The 24,462-nt window shown below is 42.6% G+C and overlaps 1 protein-coding gene across 1 annotated transcript in view; it reads left to right on the top strand.

Annotated features, from left to right (window-relative positions):
- LOC145342593 (Y+L amino acid transporter 2-like) overlaps positions 1 to 24,462 on the top strand; it is a 95,842-nt gene that overhangs the window by 15,167 nt on the left and 56,213 nt on the right. The window contains exons 2-3 of the mRNA XM_080188139.1: positions 5,637 to 5,762; positions 13,991 to 14,135. Of these exons, the coding sequence (XP_080044265.1) occupies positions 5,637 to 5,762; positions 13,991 to 14,135 (271 nt within the window). The remainder of the gene's footprint in view (positions 1 to 5,636; positions 5,763 to 13,990; positions 14,136 to 24,462) is intronic.

Here is a 24,462-nt window from a genome sequence, read left to right as displayed (position 1 = left end):
GCTAATACCAGGGCTCACTTGTACTTATCCCCTCGCCGATCAATGTCCTCACTGTTGAGGATCATGATTGGTCCCCACCAACAAGGACTAGATCTAATGGCCTTGCCAGGGGGACCAGAGGTCATTGAAAGCCCCCTACCTCCCAGTGTGGTCGAAGGCAGGGCTAAGCAGTGCCCACTGTGCAACCTGGCAGTGCCAAGGGATTCGGCCTGAGGGGGTGGAAGTGCTGGGAGATCTCTAAGAACACTGGGAGATTGGAGCACCTGCGCAATGGCGCCCCTAGAGCTCGGCAGCCAGCTTCACCAGCAAGATTAGGCTCCATGTATCATTACCCCCTCCCCCCCTACCTACTCGTGAGAATCGCATCCTGGCACTTTTTTTTGGCTAAGTACCATAAGATTCCTTTCTTATACTCTCCCAAAAAACAAGTCTGAAACTCCCATTTCTCGCTCATTCAGCACTTGGGATTTTTTCATAAAATTCCACCCTTAGAATGTTTTGGAGAGAATTCCGAAATGGGCAAACAAGTGTCAGATGAAATTTAATGCTGAGAATTATGAAGTGATGAATTTTGATAGAAACAGTGAGAAGAGCCAATATGAAGTACTTGATGCAATTTTAAAGTAGGTTCATGAAGCTAGAGACCTGATGGTGTAAATGCATATATCTTTGAAAATGTCAAAACAAAAAAGTATATGGGATATTTGGTTTTATGTGTAAAAATATAAGGAGGTTTCTAATGATCACTAGTTAGATGCAAACTGGGATATTTTGTCTGGACACTACACATCAAAAATGTTGACAAAGCCCCAAAAAAGTAGCAGAAGGGATAACTATGCTAGAATGCTTCCACAGACTTCAGGTATATGGCAAGACTACAGAAGCTAGGGTTGTTCTTAGAAAAGATGTTAATAGGATATTTAATAGCGCTAATTTTGATAGACTAAATGAGGAAAATATGCTTCCACCAGCAGAAGGGGTGCTTACCAGAGAACAGAGTTTTGACAAAAAGTCATCCTAACTCGAAATGTTAACTCCATTCTCTTTCCACAGATGCTATCAAACCTGTTGAGATTTTCCACCACTTCCTGTTTTTGCTTCAGATTCCAGCATCTACAGTAATTTGCTTTTATGAACACAGATTTAATGTGGTTGGCACAAGAACCAGATGGGAGATGGCAAAAGGACTAGAGTCATAGAGGTTTACAGCATGGAAACAGGCCCTTTGGCTCAACTTGTCCATGCCGTCCTTTTTTTTAAAACCCATAAGCTAATCCCAATTGCCTGCATTTGGCCCATATCCCTTTCTACCCAATGTACCCATGTAACTATCTAAATGCATTTTAAAAGACAGAATTGTACCCACTTCCGCTGCTACTTCTGGCAGCTCGTTCCAGACACTCATCACCCTCTGTGTGAAAAAATTGCTCCTCTGGATACTTTTGTATCTCTCCCCTCTCACCTAAAACCTATGCCCTCTAGTTTTAGACTCCCCTACCGTTGGGAAAAGATATTGACTCTCTACCTTGTCTATGCCCCTCATTGTTTTATAGGCCTCTATAAGGTCACCCCTCAGCCTCCTACGCGCCAGAGAAAAAAGTCCCAGTCTATTCAGCCTCTCCTTATAACTCAATCCATCAAGTCCCAATAGCATCCTAGTAAACCTTTTCTGCACTCTTTCTAGTTTAATAATATCGTTTCTATAATAGGGTGACCAGAATTGCACACTGTGTTCCAAGTGTGGCCTTGCCAATGTCTTGTACAACTTCAACAAGACATCCCAACTCCTGTTCTGACCAATGAAAGCAAGCATGCCGAATGCCTTCTTCACCACTCTGTCCACCTGTGACTCCACTTTCAAGGAGCTATGAACATGTACCGCTAGATTTCTTTGTTCTGTAACTCTCCCCAACACCCTACCATTAATTTAGTAAGTCCTGCCCTGGTTCAAAATACCAAAACGCATCACCTCGCATTTGTCTAAATTAAACTCCATCTGCCATTCGTCAGCCCACTGGCTCAATTGATCATGATCCCGGTGCAATTGGAGATAACTTTCTTCACTGTCCACCATGCCACCATTCTTGGTGTCATCTGCAAACTTACTAACCATGCCCCCTATATTCTCATCCAAACCATTAATATAAATGACAAATAACAGTGGGCCCAGCAATGATCCCTGAGCACACCACTGGTCACAGGCCTCTAGTTTGAAAAACAACTCTACAACCACCCTCAGAAGCCAATTTTGTATCCATTTAGATACCTCACCCTGGATCCCGTGAGATTTAACTTTATGCAACCACCTACCATGCGGTACCTTGTCAAAGGCCTGGCTAAAGTCCATGTAGACGACATCAACTGCATTGCCCTCATCTACCGTCTTGGTTATCCATTCAAAAAACTCAATTAAATCTGTAAGACATGATTTTCCACTCACAAAGCCATGCTGACTGTCCCTAATCAGTCCTTGTATCTCTGAATGCCTGTAGATCCTGTCCCTCCAACAATTTACCCACCACAGATGTGAGGCTCACTGGCCTGTAGTGCCCAGGCTTTTTCCTGCAGCCCTTTTTAAACAAAGGCACAACATTTGCCACTTTCCAATCTTCAGGCACCTCACTCGTGACTGTTGATTCAAATATCTCGGCTAGGGAACCTGCAATTTCCTCCCTAGTCTCCCACAACGTCTTGGGATGTACCTCATCAGGTCTCGCAGATTTATCTATCTTGATGCGCTTTAAGACTTCCAGCACATCCTTCTCTGTGATATGTACACTCCTCAAGACATCACTATTTATTTCCCCAAGTTCCCTAACATCCATGTTTTTCTCAACAGTAAATACTGATGAGAAATATTCGTTTAGGATCTCACCCATCTCTTGTAGATCCGTACGTAGATGACCTTGTTGATCCTTAAGAGGCCCTACCCTCTCCCTTGTTACTCTTTTGCCCTTTTACGTATTTGTCAAAGCTCTTTGAATTCTCCTTTGCCTTATCTGCCAAAATAATTTCATGTCCCATCTTGATTTCTCTCTTAACTCCTACATCCCCATACTCTTCAAGAGGTTCACTTGATCCCAGCTGCCTATGCACTTCATGTGCCTCTTTCTTCTTCTTGACCAGGGCCTCAATATCCCGAGTCATCCAAGGTTCCAGACTTCCTGCCAGCCTTGCCCTTCACTCTAAGAGGAATGTGTTTACCCAGAACCCTGGTTAACACACTTTTGAAAGATGCCACTTTCCAGACTAAGTGGATAGTTTTTTCAAAGAGCTGAAATAGCCATAAAACCCATAGTTATAGGAGCAGAATTAGACTAATCAGCTCATCGACATGACTCTGCCATTCAAGAAGGGCTTTGATTCTCATCCCCATTCTCCTGCCCTCTCTCCTTAACCCTTGATCCCCTTATTGTCAAGAACTTACCTATCTCTGTCTTAAAGACACTCAATGACCTGGCCTCCACAATCCTCTGTGGTAGTGAGTTCCACAGATTCACCACCCTCTGGCTGAAGAAATTCCTCCTCAATTCAGTTTTAAAGGAGCATCCATAGAACCATAGAAAATTATAGCTCAGAAACAGGCCTTTTGGCCCTACTTGTCTGTGCCGAGCCATCTTTTGCCTAGTCCCACTGACCTGCACTTGAACCATATCCCTCCACACCCCTCTCATCCATGAACCTGTCCAAGTTTTTCTTAAATGTTAAAAGTGACGCCACATTTGCCACTCTATCCGGCAGCTCATTTCACACTCCCACCACTCTCTGTGTGAAGAAGCCCCCCCCCCTAATATTCCCTTTAAAATTTTCTCCTTTCACCCTTAACCCATGCCCTCTGTTTTTTTTTCTTCCCTAGCCTCAGTGGAAAAAGCCTGCTTGCATTCACTATATCTATACCCATAAAAATCTTATACACCTCTATCAAATCTCCCCTCATTCTTCTACGATCCAGGGAATAAAGTCTTAACCTATTCAATCTATCTATGTAACTGAATCTCACTCTGTAACCCTTCACTCTGATGTTGTGCCCTCGATTTCTAGACTCTCCCACTAGTGGAAACATCCTCTCCATGTCCATTCTATCTAGGCCTCTCAGTATTCTAATTAGATGCCCCCTTATCCTTCTAAACACCATCGAATATAGACCCAGCCTCCTCAACCATTCATATGAGATACCCTCATTTCTGGGATCATTCTTGTGAACCTCCTATGGAGCCCCTCCAAGGCCAGCACATCCTTCCTTAGGTATGGAGCCCAAAAGTGCTCACAATATTCCAAATGGCGTCTGACCAGAACTTTATACAGCCTCAGCGGTACATCCCTACTCTTGTATTCCATCCTTCTAAAAATTAATGCTAACATTGAATTTGTCTTCCTAACTGCCAACTGAATCTGCATGTTAACCTTAAGAGAGTCCTGAACCAGGAATCCCCAGTCTCTTTGTGCTTTAGATTTCTGAAGCCTTTCCCCATTTAGAAAATAGTCTACACCTCTATTCTTCCTACCAAAGTGCATTAACCTCACACTTTCCCACATTGTATCCCATCTGCCACTTCTTTGCCCACTTTCCTCATCTGTCCAAGTCATTCTGTGACCTTCCCACTTTCCCAACGCTACCTGTCCCTTTACATAACTTTGTATCATCTGCAAATTTAGTAGCTAGCCCTCAGTTCCATCTTCCAGATCATTAATGTACGTAGTGAAAAGTTGTCGTCCCAACACTGACCCTTGTGAAACACCACTGGTCACCAGTTGCCATCTTGAAAAGACTCCTCCTTATCCCCACTCTCTGTCTTCTAACTGTCAGCCAATCTTCTATCCACACCAGTACCTTGCCTGTAATATCATTGGCTCTTAGGTTATTTAGCAGTCTCAGAGACTTTCTGGAAATCCAGATAAATCATGTCCACTGACTCTCCTTTGCCTAACTTCTTTGTTACTTCCTCAAAGAATTCTAACAGATTTGTCAGACATGACCTCCTTTTGATGAAGCCGTGTTGACTCAGCTCTATTTTACCATGCATTTCCAAGTACGCCACAATTTCATCCTAATAATGGACTCCAAGATCTTGCCCACAACCGAGGTCAGGTTAACTAGCCTATAGTTTCCCAGCTTCTTAAACAGGTGTATTACATTAGCCTTTATCCAGTCCTCTGGGACCTTCCCTGACTCCAGTGATTCCTGAAAGATCACCACCAATGCCTGCACGATTTCCTTAGCTATCTTTTTCAGAACCTTGGAGTGTAGTCCATCTGGTTCAGGTACTTTGTCCACCTTCAGACCTTTCAGCTTCCCTAAGTGATGGCCACTACATTTACCTCTGCCCCCTGACTGACTTGAAGTTCTGGCATGTTACTGATGTCTTCCACCATAAAAACTGGTGGAAAGTACTCATTCAGTTCCTCTACCATTTCTTTGTCCATGGATCCATGATGGATCCACAGGTCCCATTCTGTTTAATTTCAAATTATGAATTGACAAATTCGGTAAAGAGTTGAAATTATGAAAACCTGATGGTCTAAATAAGCAAACTGAATAGATCAAGACCCACAAATCAGGTAATAACTTGAGAATAAGTGCATTGAAAACTCAGCAATTTCTTCAATGTAACCTGCTTGTACTTATTTATATCTAGGTCTACTTACCTTTGTAAACTGTGCCAATATGAAATGGGCAGTAAGAGTCCAAATTTTGTTCACAACTTTCGAACTGTTCAGCCTTCTCGCTATCATTGTTGTGGGGCTTCTTTCAATCGGCCAAGGTAAGAAATTTAAAAGAATCAAATCGTTTAGCCTAGTTGCTCCACACCAGTTTCTGCACATGCAATGCTCCTCCCACATTTCTTCATCTAACCCAAACAGCGTATCCCTATTCATCTGAAATTCATGGCCACAATCTTACCGGCTTGTCTCACCAGCTGACCAGCATGACAAACCAGTAAGATTGCATGTGGAGTGAAAAATCGGGTCCATACCCTTTTTCAAGTTGCATGCAGATTTACAAGATTTTTGCAGGATTGGCTTTGCACCTAAGAATTGCATTGCTTCTTCCAGCCTTACCATTACTTACCCCTCACCAGTCAGACTTCACACCAGTGAGAATCACTGCTGGTTTCCACCAGCAGATACCAGACATGATGGCCTTACTCAGAGGCCATTGAAGCCTCCTGGTGGTTGGGTCATGGCCGGGCAGTTTCCATCAGGAATTGCCCCCTTAGTGCTGCTCATTGGACATCCTGGCACCACCTACTAGATACCATAATTGTGCTGGGGGTGGGACCTGACTGGGGTGGAGTCTGAATGGGGGGGTGGGGTAATGACAGGGGAGCTCTTCAGGAGAGTTCTGCAGGGGGAAGCTCTGCAGAGTCTGCAGAGGTGGGGAGGCAAGGAGGGGAGCTTCGTAGGGGGAGGCAAGGGGGGAACTTTGCACAAAGGGGGGGTAATCAGCAGACTGAAATAATCAGCAGTTGGGGGTAATTGTAAATGGCAGTGATTGGCCGCCAAAGGGGGCATATGGGGGGATGCCATTGAAAAAGGGAATGGGTTAATGAACTTTGTAATACTTAAGAGATTTGTAAAAGTATTGTAAGACTTTTTTTCGTATATCCAAGACAGATAAGAAAGCAGCTGTCCCTGCTGTTATACAGAAGTTTATGATATTCCCAGCTAATTGAGTTCAGGAATATACCCAACTACTATCTGTTTTTGTGTCTTTAATATTATGGACTTCTAACATAGTGGAGCTTACATGCATGCCTTCATATATATTTGTTATGTACTATTTATGTATTATGTACCGATGTATTATATGTTATACAAGCATAAAATTGGTATACTGACCACATTACCTTGTACGTCAGTTATGCCGGCCTGTATGTTAGCTAATAGCTAATCACACCACAGGTGTTGAGATGTGTGACAGTTGCAGCCTTGTGATAACCATGAAGAAACTGCCAAGACAGCCATGTTCACAAAATGGAGGACAAGCCACAGGAAACTGCCGAGTATGGGAAAGTGCGTACATGCTTGGGGGGTATAAATATGTTTCTTAATTTGTGTTCAGATAGAAGCCTGGGGAACCGCTGTTAGGTTCCAGGTGTATCTCCCAAAAGCTTTCGAATAAACTTGCTGGACTTTGACTTATAACTGGCCTCAGAGGTATCTTTTACCTACAACACCATGAAGAAGGTTGTGGTAGAAAAAAGAACAAAGAAAATTACTGCACAGAAACAGGTCCTTCGGTCCTCCAAGCCTGCACCGACCATGCCACCCAACTGAAATAAAACCCCCTCCCCATACCAGGGACCAAACCCCTCTAAACCCATCCTATTAATGTATTTGTCCAGACGCCACTTAAAAATCACTATCATATCTGCTTCCATTACCTCCCCTGGCAGCGAGTTCCAGGCACCCACCACCTTCTGTGCAAAAAACTTGCCTCGTACATCTTTAAACCTTGCTCCTCGCACCTTAAACCTAGTAATTGATGCTTCCACCATGGGAAGAAGCTGACTATCCACTCTGTCCATGCCATCATAATCTTGTAGATTTCTATCAGGTACCCCTTCAACCTCCGTCATTCCAATGAGAACAAACCAAGTTTCTCCAACCTCCCTTCAAAGCTAATGCTCTCCATACCAGGCAAATCCTGGTAAATCTTTTCTGTATCATCTCCAAAGCCTCCACATCCTTCTGGTAATGTGGTGACCAGAATTGAACACCATATTCCAAGTGCGGCCTAACTAAGGTTCTATAAACCTGCAACATGACTTGCCAAATTTTAAACTCAATGCCCTGACCGATGAAAGTAAGCCTTTCATATGCTTTCTAGACTACCTTCTCCACCTGAGTTGCCACTTTCAGTGACCTGTGTGTCTGCACCTCCAGATCCCTCTGTGTCTCTTTACGCCCACATTCCTCTTAAGGGTTCTGTCATTTACTGTATATCACGTCGTTAGTGTACATTTAAACAGGACCAGCTGATGGGCAACACGACAGCTCAGTGACTATCACAGTTTGCTGTGCAGATACATAGATTTGGGCTAGTGCCTGTGGGAGTTTGCGCATTCTCCCCTTGCTTGCGTGGGTTTTCTCCGGGTGCTCCGGTTTCCTCCCACACCCCAAAGATGTGCTCTTAGGCTAATTGGTGTAACATATTGTCCCTAAATTAGTATCCCCTCAATCTGGTTTCCAATGTGGAGTGCCATTAGCGTAGGCAAGGGTCATGAGTGGAAGAGGGATTCGCAATGTTGAAATGGCGGCTCGGGCTCGTTGGGCTGTAGGGCCTGTTTCCAGTGCTGTGTTGTTCTTTGTTCTTTGTTCCCATCTGTATTTGACCTTCCAAAATGCATTACCTCACATTTGTCCAGATTAAACTCCATTTACCATCTCTCCAGCCAAGTCTCCAACCAATTTATATCCTGCTGTATCCTCATCGCTATCCACAATTCCACCAACCTATGTGTCATCTGCAAACTTACTAATCAAACCAGTTACATTTTCTTCCAAATCGTTTATATAAATTACAAAGTTTTGTATCCGCCTTGCCAGCTCACCTCCGATCCTGTGCAACTTCACCTTCCGTACCAATCTGCCATAAGGGATCTTGTCAAAGGCCTTACAGAAGTCCATGTGGACAACGTCCACTGCCTGACCCTCATCAGTCATCTTTGTCACTTCCTCGAAACACCCAATCAAGTTAGTGAGACACAACACCCCCTCCCCTTCACAAAACTATGTTGGCTCTCGCTAATACATCCACTTATTTCCAAGTGGAAGTAAATCCTGTCTTGAAGAATCCTCTCCAATAATTCGCCTACCATTGATGTAAGGCTCACCAGTCTGTAATTACCTGGATTTTCCTTGCTACCCTTCTCGAACAAAGGAACAACATTGGCTATTCTGCAATCTTCTCGAACCTCCGCTGTAGCCAGTGAGGACACAAAAGATTTCTCTTAAGACCTCAGCAATTTCTTCCCTTTCCACTCAGTATCCTGGATACATCCCATCAGGCCCTGGGGACTTGTCTAACTTAGTGTTTTTCAAGACCCCCAATACCTCCTTTTTGATCTCATCATGACCCAAACTATCTACACACCCTTCCCCAGATTCATCATCCACCAAGTTCTTCTCTTTGGTGAATACTGACGCAAAGTACTCATTTTATACCGTGCCTATTTCCTCTGGCTCCACACATAGATTCCCTCCACTGTCCTTGATTGGGATAACCCTCTCCCTGGCTACCCTCTTGCTTCTTATATATGTGTAAAAAGGCTTGGGATTTTCCTTAATCCTGCTGGCCAATGACTTTTCATGATCCCTTTTCGCACTCCTGACTCCTTGCTTAAGTTCCTTTCTACTTTCCTTGTATTCCACACTTGCTTCACTTGTCTTCAGCCTCCTAGCTTTGACAAATGCTTTCTTTTTCTTTTTGACTAGACTGACAATATCTCTCATTATTCAAGGTTCCTGTAATTTGCATACATATCCTTCATTCTTACAGGAATATGGCAGCCCTGAATTCCTATCAACTTATACTTGAATGCCTCCCACATGTCAGATGTTGATTTGCCCTCAAACATCTGCCCCCAATCTACATTTTTCAGTTCCTGCCTAATATTCCTGTAATTAACCTTCCCCCAATTTAGCACCTTCACTTGAGGACCAAACTTATCTTTATCCATCAGTATCTTAAAACTTACTGAACTGTGATCACTGTTCCCAAACTGCTCCCCTACTGAAACATCGACCATCTGGCCAGGCTAATTCCCCAATACCAGTCCAGTACGGCTAATTGGACTATCCACATGCTGCTTCAAAAAGCCCTCCAGGATACTCCTTACAAACTCTGCTCCATTCACACCCTAGCACTGAGTGAATCCTAGTCAATGTAGGGAAATTTATAATCACCCACCACAAGAACCCTGTTACTTTTACACCTTGCCAAAATCTGCCTAGATATCTGTTCCTGTATCTCTTGCTGGCTGTTGGGAGGCCTATAGTAAACCCACAACATTGTGACTACACCCTTCCTATTTCTGAGCTTTATCCATATTGCCTCACTATATGAGCCCTCTGAGGTGTGCCTTCTGCAGTACAGCTGTGATATTCTCCTTAAGCAGTAGTGCAACTCCTCCACCTCTTTTACATCCCCCTCTATCCTGCCTGAAATATCTGTATCCTGGAACGTTAATCTGCCAATCCTGTCTTTCCCTGAACCAATTCTCTGTGATGGCATCAACATCATGGTTCCAAGTACTAATCCAAGCTCTAAGTTCATTTGCCTTCTCGCATTGAAACAAATGCACTTCAGTCCACCAGACCTCCTTTGATTAGCAACTACACTCTGTTCTTCTTCTGAGTCTTACTGGGCCTACTCTCTAGTTTCCCTTTCAGTTAATTCACCTCTGCTTTGGTTCTCCACACACACACACACACACACACACACCACCACCACACCCCCCCCCCCCCCCCCCCCCGCCAGACTAGTTTAAATCTCCCTGTGTGACACCAGCAAATCTCCCAGCTAGAATATTTACGTCCCTCCAGTTTAGATGCAACCTGTCTTTGTATTGGTCCCATCTGCCCCAGAAGAGATCCCAATGGTCCAGATAGCTGAAACTCTCCATCCTACTGCAGCTGTTTACCATGTGGTGAGCTGTACTATCTTCCTATTTCTAGCTTCACTGGCTAGTGGCAAAGGGCGTAATCCTGTGATTTCAACCCTAGGGGTCCTGCTTTTTAACTTTCTACCTAATTCTCTAAATTGCTGCTACAGGACCTCGTCACTCCTACCTCAGCCTTCAACACCATTTTTTCCACAAAACTCATCCCCAAACTCTGTGGCCTGGACTTTGGCACCTCCCTCCGCGACTGGATCCCAAACTTCCTAACTCACAGACCACAATCAGTAAGGATAGGCAACAATACCTCCTCCATGATAATCCTCAACACTGGTGCCCACAAGGCTGTGTTCTCAGCCCCCTACTATACTCCTTATACACCTATGATCGTGCGGCCAAATTCTCTTGCAATTCGATTTTCAGGTTTGCTGATGACATCATCATAGTGGGTCGGATCTCAAACAATGATGAGTCAGAGTATAGGAATGAGATAGAGAATGGTATGGGAACAATAATCTCTCCCTCAATGTCAACAAAATGAAGCAGATTGTCATCAACTTCAGGAAGCGTAAAGGAGAACATGTCCCTGTCCACATCAATGGGCTTGAAGTAGAAAGAGTCGAAAGCTTCACATTTTTAGGTGTCCAGATCACCAACAACCTGAATTGGTCCCAACATGCTGACACTGTCATTAAGAAAGCCCACCAATGTCTCTACTTTCTCAGAAGACTAAAGAAATTTGGCATGTCAGCTAAGACTCACCAACTTTTACAGATGCACCATAGAAAGCATTCTTTCTGGTTGTATCACAGTTTAGTATGGCTCCTGCTCTGCCCAAGACCGGAAGGAACTACAAAAGGTCATGAATGTAGCCCAAGCCAACATGCAAACTAGCCTCCCATCCATTGACTCTGTCTACACTTCCCACTGCCTCGGCAAAGCAGCCAGCATAATTAAGGACCCCATGCACCCCGGACATTCTCTCTTCTACCTTCTTCCTTCGGGAGAAAGATACAGAAGTCTGAGGTCACGTACCAACCAACTTAAGACAGCTTCTTCTCTACTGCTGTCAGACTTTTGAATGGACTTACCTTGCACTAAGTTGATCTTTCTCTACACCCTAACTATAACACTATATTCTGCACTCTCTCCTTTCCTTCCCAATGAATGATATAGCACGCAAGAAAGAATACTTTTCACTGTATGTTAATACGTGTGACAATAATAAATCAAATCAAATCAAAATCAAGATGTTGTTAGTACCAATATGTACCACAGCCTCTGGCTGTTCACCCTCTCCCTTCAGAATGCTTTCTGCCTGTTCAGAGACATCCTGGACCCTGGCATCAGGGAGGTAACATACCATTCTGGAGTCTCTTTCAGATCCACAGAAGTGTCTATCTGTACCCCTAACTGTACAGTCCCTATAATTATTGCTCTAGTGTCTCTGTCCTTTTCTGCTTAACAACTGAGCCAGCCTAGGTGCCACTGTTCTGGTTATTGCTACTGTTATCCCTGATAGGCCATCCCCCCCAACGATATCCAAAATAGTGTACTTGTTAGGGAGAATGATCACAGGGGATTCCTGCACTGACTGACTGTCCCTTCTAGCTGTCACCCATCTATCTGCCTGCATCTTGAGTATCACTACATTGCTAAAACTGACGCTTTCCGCCACCTTCATGTTCCTATGTACATCCAACAGTTGCTCCAAACTATCCATGCGGTCTGTGAGGAGCTGTAATTGAGTGCACTTCCTACAGATGTAATCGTCCAAGATACTGGACATGTCACACGGAACTCCTACATCTCACAAGTGCAGCACTTAACCCCATTGACTCACATTTCTGTCATCAGTTAAATTATTTAAAATGGGGAATGAGGATGATGGGGGACTTGATGCTAGTAACCCATGTTGCCGTGCGAGGGCGGAGCACTTACACTGCTGCCAATGTTGGGGAAGGGTGGGCAGTGTCTATGCAGGGGTGTGGGGTTATTGGAGGGGGGCATAAATCCCCCAGTTCACTGGGAGGTCAGGGCACCTCTGCACCTGAGCAGCCTGCAGTTGGCTTCAGAAGTTCATCATCACAAGTCATTGAATTGAATAGCATAGATGCAATTAAGGGGAAGCTGGATAAATACAGGGGAGGCAAACATTAAAGTCTGAAAACAGATGAGTTTGAGACCTGTTTTGGGGCAAGTTTGAAAATGCAATACAATAGTACTGTCACTTTTTTGGACACATTGGGTAAAGATGTGTTCTCCTGAATTTCGTATTGGATTTATTGCTTTTTTTCTATATTTATGGCACCTACTGTTGGGCTCCTCCACAACTGGAAACATTTTGCCCACATCCACCACATCAAACTCTTCCATAATATTAAAGAACTCTCAGAACAGTAGAGAAAAGAGCTCTAGTCTGTTTACTCTTTGATGATAGGCAAAACCTATCAATTCTGGTATCACCTTTGGCATTTTGCACTTGGCCTCATGTCCCTGTATCCTTTTATACAATACAGCAATTTTAACTGTTAACAATATTCTTAAGTGTGATCTGGCCAAGGTTCAATACAAATATAACATAGAATCTGCTTTTCAATTCTCTCCCTCTAGAAATGAACTACTATGTTCTGTTTGCCTTTTGTTTGGCTTTACAAAACTTTACAAATCCTGCCCTTCTTTACTCAAAGAATAGGGGAGAGAGCATTTTGAGATCCATAGTGTAACACTTGGCAATACTGATGGGAGTTCAGACCCATTTAGTCTTTTATGTGATGTGGGCACCACTAGCAAGACCGGTATTTGTGCCCCATCTCTAATTGTTTTTGCTCAATGACTTGCTCAGCCATTTCAGAGTCACTTAAGAGTCAGTACTGTGAAACTGAAGTCACATGTACACCAGACAAGGTAGGGATGGCAGATTTACATCCCAGAAGAGCATTAGCGAACAATCAATGATAGTCACCATTACTGAAACTAACTTTCAATTCCAGATTTATTTTACTAACTGAATTTGGGATTTGAATCCATGTTGCCAGAGCATTAAGCTTCTGAATTAATAATCCAGTGACATTACCAAAACTGGAGCTACAGTCATCCAGGCAAATGGAGAATATTCCATCTTCCTGACTTGTGCTTCTTACACTGTGGGACAGTTTTGAGGAGTCAGGAGATGATTCACTCACCACAGAATCCCTAGCCTTAACCTGCTGTGTTATTTATGTGGCTGGTCTAGTTCATTTTTTTGCAAATAGAAGATTGTTAGATGTTACAAAATCATTAGTGAGATGATATTTCTGCATTCTTTTGCTATATTAAAAGTAGAGTGAAAAATTATTTCACAATCATTCTTTGTTCCTTTTTTGCAGGACATAATGCTGACCTTAGTAATGCATTTCAGGATTCTGAATGGGATGCTGATAAGACATCTCTTGCACTATATTCTGTGCTGTTCTCTTACTCAGGTTGGGACACACTTAACTTTGTAACAGAGGAGGTTAATAATTGTGAGAGGTAGGCCCACACTTATTATACACAATCTATATTTGCTTGTAGAACTACAATGATAAACACATTATCCTGGTGTACAGAATGATTACTCCCTGATAGGGTTCAAAATAATTTTTTCAAGAATTCCTGAGATTTTCTTGAGGACTATTTTTGATTACCGGAACTATGTTTTGGTTTTATGGAATGGCATGGACAAAAAGAGATGATGGAATGGTTCCCCTTCATTCTACCTCTCGACCACCAGCAACAAGATGTGTTTTAAAAGTGTAGTGTTTTAACCCCCCGAGTGCTGTGATTTTCAAAATCAGACAAAAGACAGACTTTCTCCTAATTTTAAATTTAAAGAAAACTATATTTTTTCAACTCTCAGACTATAATCACAACGACACCCATTCTCTCATTCACACAAGACACACGTGAGAAAAGATTGATTACAGATGAGGTAGCGTGCACTTACATTTCCTAAAGAGTTCAATAGTAATTTTTATTTTTGAGATGGTGGTTGAAACTGTTACATGCCTGATGATTACTGCTTGGTTACCTAAAAACAATAGATGGTGGAAGTTTCTGGCAATGAATTCACAGTGGCTTTACTGCTGGCAACAGTAGATTTCTGCTTTAGTTCTGGAGTTCAGTTGAACAAAAGGATAGCCCCACTTACTCTGAATAGCTAGTTTTGTGGATGCAATCACATGTAGAAGGTGTTGCAGGTGTTACAAGATCTCAGTTCCCTGGTTGATTTCTAGTAAAGTTGCCTTTCAAACTAGTTACTACCCTTGTTCCAAAAGAATGAGACAGCAGCAACCTTCGGCTTGTTTCCTTTGCTGAAAGCTTTCTTATAATCTATCTGCAACCGGGCCTGTTATTGCTCATTCATTGAATATTTCCATGGGGTTTTAGATAGGTCTGTCTGCCAGCTATTATTTCAATATCCAGCACTTTGCATTTTAATGCCCCTTCCTTGGACAATGATGAGTTCCCATGGATCCTTAAATTATAAGAAATGTCTTTGCATTCACGCACCCCTGAGGGTGTCCTCTTTGAAATTTCTGCCCACATGTTGGGACATGGCCTTGCATTTTTGTGTCTCATTTCAAATTGCAAAATATCCAGTCAGTTTAAAGTTGAAATGCCATATTTTCAAAAATAAAAGGGGTGACAGGTTTTATCTTGGCCATTTGAATCTCAATGCGATGGACATGTGGGCATGAGAGCAAGGTGCTGAGTTAAAATAGTAAGCATCAGGAAGGTTGGGGTCATGATTTTTTTTCTGACATCCTCTGTAGTTGTTTCAGATTCTAGCATTCACAATATTTTGTTATTTTAGTGGCCTTTTCAGCCTCTTTATGTCCACTTCACAATTTACTTTCCTACCCATATTTGTTTCATCAGCAAATTTAGCAATCTTACTGTTATGACAGCCACAAAGATCACAGGGATCATTAATACACCTACCCATGGGCCTCATGGAGTACAAGCTTCATGGTTCCTTTGGTTCATAATAAAGGGTGTTGGTGACAGAAATTGGTATGTGGCTGAATTACTACATTGGCGGCCAAGAGAAAAATTATTTTCTTCCTTCATGTTTTTCTCCGGATAATCTCGGAACGTGAAGAATTTCTCCAGTAAGAAAAACTATGCCATTTCCAAGAAATTCAAGTCTTGTGACACCACTGGGGAAGACTGGGTCCAATACACTGGGTACTTGGATTACTTCTTCTGTGCTAACAACATTGAAAGAGGTAACAGCATAGTGATATTGCAACAGCATATGGGGCATCTACTTTTGATATGATAAGAAGTCTTATCCAGATGCCTTGACTCAAAAGCCATTTAAAGAAAAACATTTTGATGAACCGGTTAACAAAAAAAACTGCAACCCAAAGCTCCTGGTAATTCTCCAGTAATATTGCTTCAACATGGTTGGGAGAACCCTTGGGGAATCTGTCACTGAGTTCTTGGCTGGGTGGCAGAAATTAACTGAACATTGCAAATTTGGACTGCATCTTAATGAAATGTTATGGGACAGGTTGGCATCATAGAATCCCTACAGTACATTTAGCCCATCAAGCCTGCACCAATAGCAATCCCACCTTATCCCTGTAACCCCACATATTTACCCTGTTAAGGGACAATTTAGCATGGCCAATCAATCTAACCCACACATTTTTGGACTCTGGGAGAAAACCGGAGCACTGGAGGAAACCCAAGCAGACATGGGGAAAACATGCAAACTCCACACAGTCACCTGAGGCTGGAATTGAAACTGGGTCCCTGGCACTGTGAGGAAATAGTGCTAAGCACTGTTGTCGTATGTGGCATAAATGTCCTACCCATCCAAAAGAAGCTGTTAATAGAACCCAATTTTAAAAAGCTGTTGAGATAGCCTTGTCACTTCAGAATGTGGGAAAAGGAGCTTCGGAACTATAAGGGTATCTGGCAGCAAAGTGTTCCAACTAGGGAAGGGGCCTCATGAAACCAGCCTTCAAATTGGGCATCCAACACCTGAGGTTGTACGATACAAAGGCCAGACTAGCTACCTACATAAGAGAGTCTTACAAATAAAAGGCACTACAGTGACCCCTGTGACTTATAAACAGCAATCAGCTCATCTCCCACTCAAGCTTTATGGGGAGAGATTGGCGCCAGCATATTTGACTCAACTGGTTGGAAATCTTCAGGTTAGGTTTGGGGGAACTGTATGTATAAACCTTCGAAAGTTTATTTATTAGTGTCACAAGTAGACATACATTAACACTGCAGTGAAGTTACTATGAAAATCCCCAATTGAAATACTCCGGTGCCTGTTTGGGTACAATGAGGGAGAATTTAGCATGCCCAATTCACCTAACCAGCACGTTTTTCAGACTGTGGGAGAAGCATCCAGAGGAATCGCACACAAACACGGAATAGGCGCCGACTCCGCACAGACAGTGACCCAAGCTGGAAATTGAACCCAGGTCCCTGACGCTGTGAGGCAGCAGTGCCACTGTGCTACCCCATTTGCCTGCTGTATGAGGTGATCAGTAGATACCCTGGAGTTTTTCAGGAGGGCCTAAGGAAAATAGAAGGAACCAAAGGCAAGATCTACATTGACCCTGACATTGCACCTAGGTACTTCTGAGCCAGGTTAGTCCCTTACTCTATGCTGGAGAAGGTGGAAACTAAATTAGGGCACCTTGAAAGTTTGGCTATAATAACCCTGGTGCAATTTGCAGAATGGGTCATGCCAGTAGCTCATGTTCTTAATCCGAACAGATCAGTTCTCCTTTGTGGAGACTGTAAACAGACAGTCAGTCGGGTCTCCAAAGTTGATAGGTACCCTATCAAAGATCTGTATGCCAAGTTAACAGGTGGAAAGACATTTCCCAAGTTGAATACCAGCCACACCTATTTCCAGCTTAAATTGGATGAGTCCCCTTGGAAATATGTGACAATCAGCACACATAAGGGACTGTACAAGTATACCCCTTTATCTTTGGGGTCTTGCAGTGTGAGCCATCTTCCAGAGATTTATGGAGAACATCCTTCAAGGGCTATCCAAGATGATGACGTCCAGAAGAAGTCCTGCAACAATTTCCTAGGACTGGAATCCACATGAAGAGGGAGAAATGCACTCCCCAGGTAGCTGAAGTAGTCTATTTAGACTGTCAAGTAGCTGGCAAAAGGTTACATCCAGGAAAGGATAAAGTAAAGGCCGTTAAAGAAACACCAACCCCAAGGAACACCCTCACAGCAGAGGTGCTGCGATTGACATGGATCTAAGAAGTTGGTGGGGCGGAGACTACAGAGAATTGTTGATCGATCTACCTGTGGGCTTCATGAAGTATGAGCTGCCTTATTGTGAGAATGGAAGCTCGCTCAATGGGAAGCAGCCAGCAGGAGTTCTTAAGTCTGTAACCTTACCAGGATTGGAGTTGTAGGTCCCTAGGCGAAGACTACTGTTCTGTAAGCTGCGGGAGCAGAAACAGTCTGTGGCAGAATTATGACACATACCTTCAATCCCTTCATCCAAGTCATTTATAAAAATTGTAAATTGAGGTCCCAGCACTGATCTCTCTAGTATACAATCATCAGATCCTACCAGCTAGAAAAATACCAAATTTATGCCAACTCTGACCTGTTTGCTGAACCTAACCAACCTTCAGTACATTACTCCCAAACCATGAGTTTTTATTAGGACGAGCAATGAGAGAAATGTTGCCTCCATATGCATTAAAGGCTGGACATCTGCTCCTCCAAACCAACCTACACATCATCTTGACTAATTTTTGATTTGACGTGTACATATCTAATCAAAGTTGCAATATTAAAACACTAACACAAAATTATTGGTGTTGATTCACAAAATAAACAGAGAAATTATTTAGGAAATATAGAGGCAGCCGTATCTCTAGTTTATAAAACTGTCCTAACCATCATGTGCCACTTTGTAACTTACACAGAAATCTGTGGTCTCTGTTGCAGGTCTTTAGGTTCAAAACATAGTGGAAGAGAAATTAGACTTGGTAGCAAATGATTTTTTGATACTGAGTGTTGTTTGGCTTCCAAAGAGTCTGACATGTGGCACATGCTGTAAAGCACGAGGCTTCATTAGGAGTGGAGTTAGCATGTGCGCATTTGATATCTACTGAAAGTATACAGAGTAGGTAGATCATTACATCGATCAACATGCAGTACTGGTTTAATGCCAGCATTACCATTTTGGAGCTCCACATCCCAGGTGATGTTCTCTCTTAACTGTGTACAGCTGAATACATATGTATTAAGCAGCATGAAAGATCTACCAGCACTACTTAGAGATTATAACTTCACAGATTAATTGCTGCTAGATTTATTCTAGCTGTGCTACAATTCTGCATATTTTTGGTACTTTATATAGTTCTAAGGAATAATGTAACAGCTGATGAAGTATTTTTTGCCGATTTTCAAGGCTTCTGCACAAAGGTACTGCTGGACATGAATGCATAAGTCCTCACTTAATGTGGTTGCATTCCTGACAATCATGACTCTTGGAATCAATGTAAAAACCACTGTTAAGTTCTTTTGGACATTTCTCACTCAGGAAAACCAGAGCATAAAATGAAATGCTGTACCATACGTGCGCAGCTTTGTAGGAAACATTATCAAATACTTCATTAAGATGCATAAAAGAAATACAATGTACAATTAAATTATTTTTTAAGAAGTACGGTACTCACCACAATTTTCACCTCAGTACGGTACTTTCAGATTGAACAGGCTTCTTAGGTGACGACCATTGTTTAGCGCAGATAACAGCTTAAGTCCTTCCCTACCTGCACAAAACAACATCTGTTGCCAGATGGAGCCCAGGAGCAGTGCCAGAAATCAAGAGTCGCTGAAGAATGGACTCTGAGGACTCAGGTAAAAACGGGGATGGGGGATGCAAGTGTGTGAGTGGGCAAGGCAGGAACAGGAGGAAGAAGGACTGAAGGCAAGAGCAGAAGCACTGCAGGAAAACCATGTGAGCAGACAGGCTACAGAAAATAAGTTGGCACATGATGTTATAGTGAAATTGACAATATCCAAATAATATATTGACAATGCTTTATCAATATTAAAGTGAACTGTTAAGTGAGTCAACGTTAAACAGACACTGTCTGTACACAAATAGGCTTTGCTGTTGGAACAGGCATGACTTGCAAAATGAGCAGAGGCCATGTAGAGCAGGATTAGCTGCTAGAAGAGGGAGTTTCTGGCGGATGAGGAGGAGGAGTAGGAGAGGCTGCCTTTTCTTTTGCCTGAAATGTATATGAACCAACTACATGAAGAAGAATACAATACCAATGACCTCAACCCCAGTTTCCCAATCACCAACAGTGCCTTATTCCTTATCTTACATCTGATACTGACCATAATATTATGTTATTAATCAACAATGACAACATTGTTCTGGCCACAATACAAAGATAAAACCCAACATAATATGCATATTCCAAAACAATTTTATGAACTAAACCTATTGCATACATGCTTGTTCATTTCCTTTGTGCCTGTTTTTCATGGGCCTTTGTTGACCTAAATGCTGCTACATAGGGCTACCCCAATGGCTGCTAGTGGAGAGTCCCAAACTTTGAATGGAGGCGACTGCAATTGGTCTTTCACAATGATCTCAAGCAGCATTGTGCCTCAAGGGTCCAGCTTCAGACTGCATCATCTCCTATGGACATCAGCTGTCTGGACTAGCTGGCCAGCAGGCAAAAACAAGGGCACCAGTGAAGTGGAAAATGTTCAACCATGAATTGCTCTGAGAGAGCATAGCAGGCTTGTGTCCCATGTAGCCATCCATTCCTCCAGGGTCGTGCATCAGTAATCCTAGAAATCTGTTGGAGCACTGATTGATGGAATGCGATAAACTCCTTTGAAGACTGGTATTCATAGCTCTGGTGGTAGCAGACTGAATTTCTGTGGTAAAAGTTGACCTTCTGTAATAACAAGCTGATCTTGTATTATATCATTTTGAGCTTCCACTGAAATAGATTTTTGGTGGAAATTTCTTGTGCTACAGTGGAAGTTTAGATATCAGCAATCACCTGTTGCAGCTTGGTTGGGCCAACAAGTGTGTTAATGGAGTTGACGACCAGTTCCGTGCTGAAAAGAATGGGCTCCAAGCTCTGTGCAAACTCTATGTTATGTTGGTGCCAAGCTCCTCCATGCTCCTTACTTGACATTGGACAAAGGGTTTCAGGCAATATTCCTCAATGCACCAAGCACTTTGATATATAATTCCATCAGCTGTCATCTGTAGCTTGACCCATCAAAGACCTTATTGGAGTCTTCTAGCGGAACTGTTGTTCAGCCTTCATCTAGCTAGCAGCTGCATTATCCTTGCCCCTTTCTCTGTTCCAATGCACCTGTGTTTTTCACCATGAACATATACTGCCTCTATGTTATGCTCTAAGTCATGGACAGTATCAGTATCAGTGCTGGTGGCTGCACATATGAAATCAAATTATGGTGCTGAGTCTGCATCAATTTTGTTCTCTTGGGCCTTGAACAGGTTATAGGTCTTGGATATCTGAAAGGAAATGGAGCATGGTTATGGTGAGGGAAAAGGAATAAGAAGTGTATACTTAACACCATTTATAGCTTATAAACCAAAACAGATTGCAGGATGAGGAGAAAATAGGATGTGAGAAGGAGAATTAGGTACTAGGATACTGCCATTTTCAGTGGATTCACCGCTCCCTATGGCCTCTCAGCAATTGCCTTTCCAATGATGACCAGTTCCAACTCCTCCATGGGAATTCAAACTGCAGGCATGCCTCTCCCATCTCTGGTTAGTCCATGCAGCCTCTGGTTGTGCACCATATGCAAAAGAGGGAATGTGAGTGTCCTGTTTCTGAGTGATTATTTTGAAAAGCTGATAATGTGAGCAAGATATGTGGTTTAAGTGAAGCATGTGAATGTTTCATATTGAAACTGTAACTCCCATTGAATGGGAGATAAGAGTCCTGATTGATAGAAGTTGTTGTTATGTGAATAACAGGATGTGGCTTATATTCAGTTGCTAACTAGTTTAGCTTCAAGCATCTTAGATTTACAGATCTTATAACAGGAAAGGTGCAGACAATATTCTTGGCCAAAGCTGTTTTTGAGGCCTCATGTTGCCGTTGTTGAACTTAAGTTGCCGGTTAGACAACACTTTATTTCCCTAACTTCCTTAAAATAATCTCACTTATTTAAAACTCAGCTATAGGGCTTTTTCATCACTTCCCTGCCACCACTCTCGCTCTTAGTATACATGAGATATTATTACCTTAAAATATTGACGTTTGAATGTTTCATCAAATCAGAAGATAAAAAGCTCAACGGCAGGTCTCAGGCCCTAACGTAAACTACTTATCTATTTTGAGTCATGGAGCTTTTCAGTACAAAAAGAGGCCTTTTGGCTCATCGTGTCTGTGCAACCATTGAACACCTATCTATAGAATCCATAGAACATAAATCCTACAGTGCAGAAGGAGGCCATTTAGCCCATCAAGTCTGCACCAATTTACCCTGACAAGGTATCTTGTCCAGGCCTTTTCCCCTTCCCTATCCCCCTAACCCTACATATTTATCATGGCTAATCCATCTAACCTAAACATCTTAGGACATTGAGGGGCAATTTAGCGTGGCCAATCCACCTAACCTGCACACCTTTGGACTGTGGGAGGAAACCGGAGCAGCTGGAGGAAACCCATACAGACACGGGGCAAGTGTGCAACTCCATACAGCCTTCCAAGGCCAAAACTGATCCTGGGCCCCTGGCACTGTGAGACAGCAGTGCAAACCACTATCCCACCATGCCACTCTCTGTGCCACTATGCTGTCCTCAATTCGAATCCAATTTTCCAGTTGCCATCCTTTATTTCCACAACAGGAATGGAGATCTGGGGATTCTCAAATTAGAAGTGTAAATACCATCTGCAGTCATTCAAAAATGGGAATCACTATCTGCTTCCAAGGATCAGATCATTCGTGCCTCATTTCAGTATTGTGAGCAGAACACTGGGGATAACATCCAGGAATTATGAGCTCTCAATGTCTTAAGAAAGGTCTAGGATTTTCTGACTGATACTGATGAAGGTAATGATGACAAAATGGATTCAATGGAAATGATCAGGACGGCAATTCCACTACTTTATGAAGAGGAAGCAGGTCCCAAGAAGCCACCAAATAAATATGCAAGATGGAGGAATGCAAATTGGGAGGGAATTGGTCTGCAGCCTTGTATGCTCTAGTGTTTCAAGTGCTATTTACATGAAGAAAAGAACAAGCATTTTGTTCCCATCCAGCTAGATGTGTTCATGAGAAAATTGGTGCTTTCAGAATCTTACCATTTTAGTCTCAGGACTAACAGTGGGACCATTTTTAGGTTTGAAAATCAGAAAAACTCAGCAGTACTTTAGATTTTTCAGACTGAAGTATCCTCAAGAATTGAGAGAAGACCCAAGAAAGCTGACCACTCAGGTTTCTCACTCTGAGGTGAGGATTTAGTGAAGGGACTCAAGTGAGGGGATCTCTTGTGCGATGTTACAACTGCAAAATTCAAAACTGATCTAGTAGCTCAAAACTAGACATTCATGAGATTCTGTGGGCCATCAGCAACAACAGAATCCAATTCCACCATAATCTGTGATTCAAAGGTCCATCATATACCTCATGCTGCCATTACAATCAAATCAGGGACCAACTCTGATTCAATCAAGAAAGCAAGCCAGGAGCAGCACCATGCAATTTTAAAAGTGAAGTGCAACCTAAGGAGCTAAAACTTGGGACAATGTGCATGTTAAACAGTATAAACAATATACTATAACCTGTTTAAAAATTTTGACATTGATACTGTGTACAATTGTGCTCCAAAAAAAATCAAATGGTGTAACTTAGAGCTAGTCTTGACTGCAAAATTAGTGCTCATTTCTCATCAACTAATACTCAATTGACATCATCATCATTCTATGCCAGGAGACATCAAGGCACTTGAAAATTTCCAAAAGCTATCACATCTTGTTAAATTTATGGAGGCAATTATTAGCATTCAAAAGTGATCATTATGCGTCAGACTCAATGGTTAAGCATTAAAGTGATCATGAGGCTAACAGGCAGCTTCCTATATGTAATGATGGGAAAAATTAAACAACTCTTCCCTCTTATTTTCAAAATGTTTCCCTCACTCACTCCTTGCATTTCAGCTGGCATGTTATCCCTTCTTTCTGACCAATCTCCAACTCCACTGCTGTGCTGACTCTGCCAGGGTGACCAACTCTGGAGAAAAGAACAATGGTTGCTTCGCCAGTGGAGGGGGTGGTAAAAGAGTCAACAAAGTAAGTAACAAAGTTAATGTGGCATAAGAACATAAGAAGTAGGAGCAGGAGTAGGCCATCTAGCCCTTTGAGCCTGCCCCGCCATTCAATAAGATCATGTCTGATCTGAAGTGGCTCAGTTCCACTTTCCCGCTTTCTCCCCATAACCCTTAATTCCCTTGCCTACCAAAAACCTATCTACCCGTGACTTAAATATATTTAGCGAGGTAGCCTCCACCACTTCAACGGGCAGAGAATTCCAAAGATTCACCACCCTTTGAGTGAAGAAGTTCCTCCTCAACTCTGTCCTAAACTGCCCCCCCCCTTATCTTGAGGCTGTGCTGTCTAGTCCTGCTGTCCTTTCTGAGCGGGAAGAATCTCTCTACTTCTACCCTATCCATCCCCTTCATTATCTTATACGTCTCTGTAAGATACCCCCTCACCTTCTAAACTCCAACAAGTGCAGACCCAGTCTATTTAGTCTCTTTTCATAGTCCAACCCTGGGGTAAGGGTAATTATG

This window comes from Carcharhinus amblyrhynchos, chromosome 4 (assembly GCF_965287045.1).
Source record: "Carcharhinus amblyrhynchos chromosome 4, sCarAmb.v2.hapA, whole genome shotgun sequence".
In the NCBI taxonomy this organism is placed as follows: domain Eukaryota; kingdom Metazoa; phylum Chordata; class Chondrichthyes; order Carcharhiniformes; family Carcharhinidae; genus Carcharhinus; species Carcharhinus amblyrhynchos.
The sequence above is the reverse complement of the archived record's forward strand: the minus strand, read 5'-3'. Positions and strand labels throughout refer to the sequence as shown.